Here is an 823-nt window from a genome sequence, read left to right on the forward strand (position 1 = left end):
CCGCAGCCGCCGCCGCCGCCGCCATGCCCTTCTCCAACAGCCACAACGCGGTGAAGCTGCGCTCCCCGGCCGAGGACGAGTTCCCCGACCTCAGCAGCCACAACAACCACATGGCCAAGGTGCTGACCCTCGAGCTGTACGCCGAGCTGCGCGCCAAGAGCACGCCGAGCGGCTTCACGCTGGACGACGTCATCCAGACCGGCGTGGACAACCCGGGTACGCGCCCCAGGCCGGCCGGCCGGCCCCAGCGCCCCCCCCCGGGCGCCGCCGCGGTCCTCGCGGCCCGCTCGCCTGGCGTGACGTGACCCCGCCCGCGCCCCCAGGCCACCCGTACATCATGACCGTGGGCTGCGTGGCGGGCGACGAGGAGTCGTACGACGTGTTCAAGGAGCTGTTCGACCCCATCATCGAGGACCGGCATGGCGGCTACAAGCCGTGCGACGAGCACAAGACCGACCTCAACCCCGATAACCTGCAGGTGCGGGCAGCTGGGGCGGGGGGAGCGGGGGCCGGGGGCAGCGGCGGGCCTCCCCGCGCTCACCCCGCTCGGCTCCCAGGGCGGCGACGACCTGGACCCCAACTACGTGCTGAGCTCGCGGGTGCGCACGGGCCGCAGCATCCGCGGCTTCTGCCTCCCGCCGCACTGCAGCCGCGGGGAGCGCCGCGCCATCGAGAAGCTCGCGGTGGAAGGTAGGGTCCCCGGCCCGGCCCGGCCCCGCCGGCTGTTTACCAGTCACCCGAGCCACCTCGGCGCGGCTATCTGCGCAAGCCCGGGTCCGGTTTCCCGGAGGGACCGAGGCCCGGCCCCGCGCACAGCGGCCGC

The 823-nt window shown here is 74.5% G+C and overlaps 1 protein-coding gene across 1 annotated transcript in view; it reads left to right on the forward strand.

Annotated features, from left to right (window-relative positions):
• Positions 1 to 6: 6 nt before the first annotated feature.
• The window catches only part of CKB (creatine kinase, brain), a 2,866-nt gene continuing 2,049 nt past the window's right edge, over positions 7 to 823 (forward strand). Inside the window, exons 1-3 of the mRNA XM_012724477.1 lie at positions 7 to 216; positions 324 to 478; positions 558 to 690. Coding sequence (XP_012579931.1) covers positions 24 to 216; positions 324 to 478; positions 558 to 690 — 481 coding nt within the window. The 5' untranslated portion in view covers positions 7 to 23. The remainder of the gene's footprint in view (positions 217 to 323; positions 479 to 557; positions 691 to 823) is intronic.

Source organism: Condylura cristata, unplaced genomic scaffold, assembly GCF_000260355.1.
Source record: "Condylura cristata isolate star-nosed mole 26May11 unplaced genomic scaffold, ConCri1.0 scaffold00013, whole genome shotgun sequence".
NCBI classification, from domain to species: Eukaryota; Metazoa; Chordata; class Mammalia; order Eulipotyphla; family Talpidae; genus Condylura; species Condylura cristata.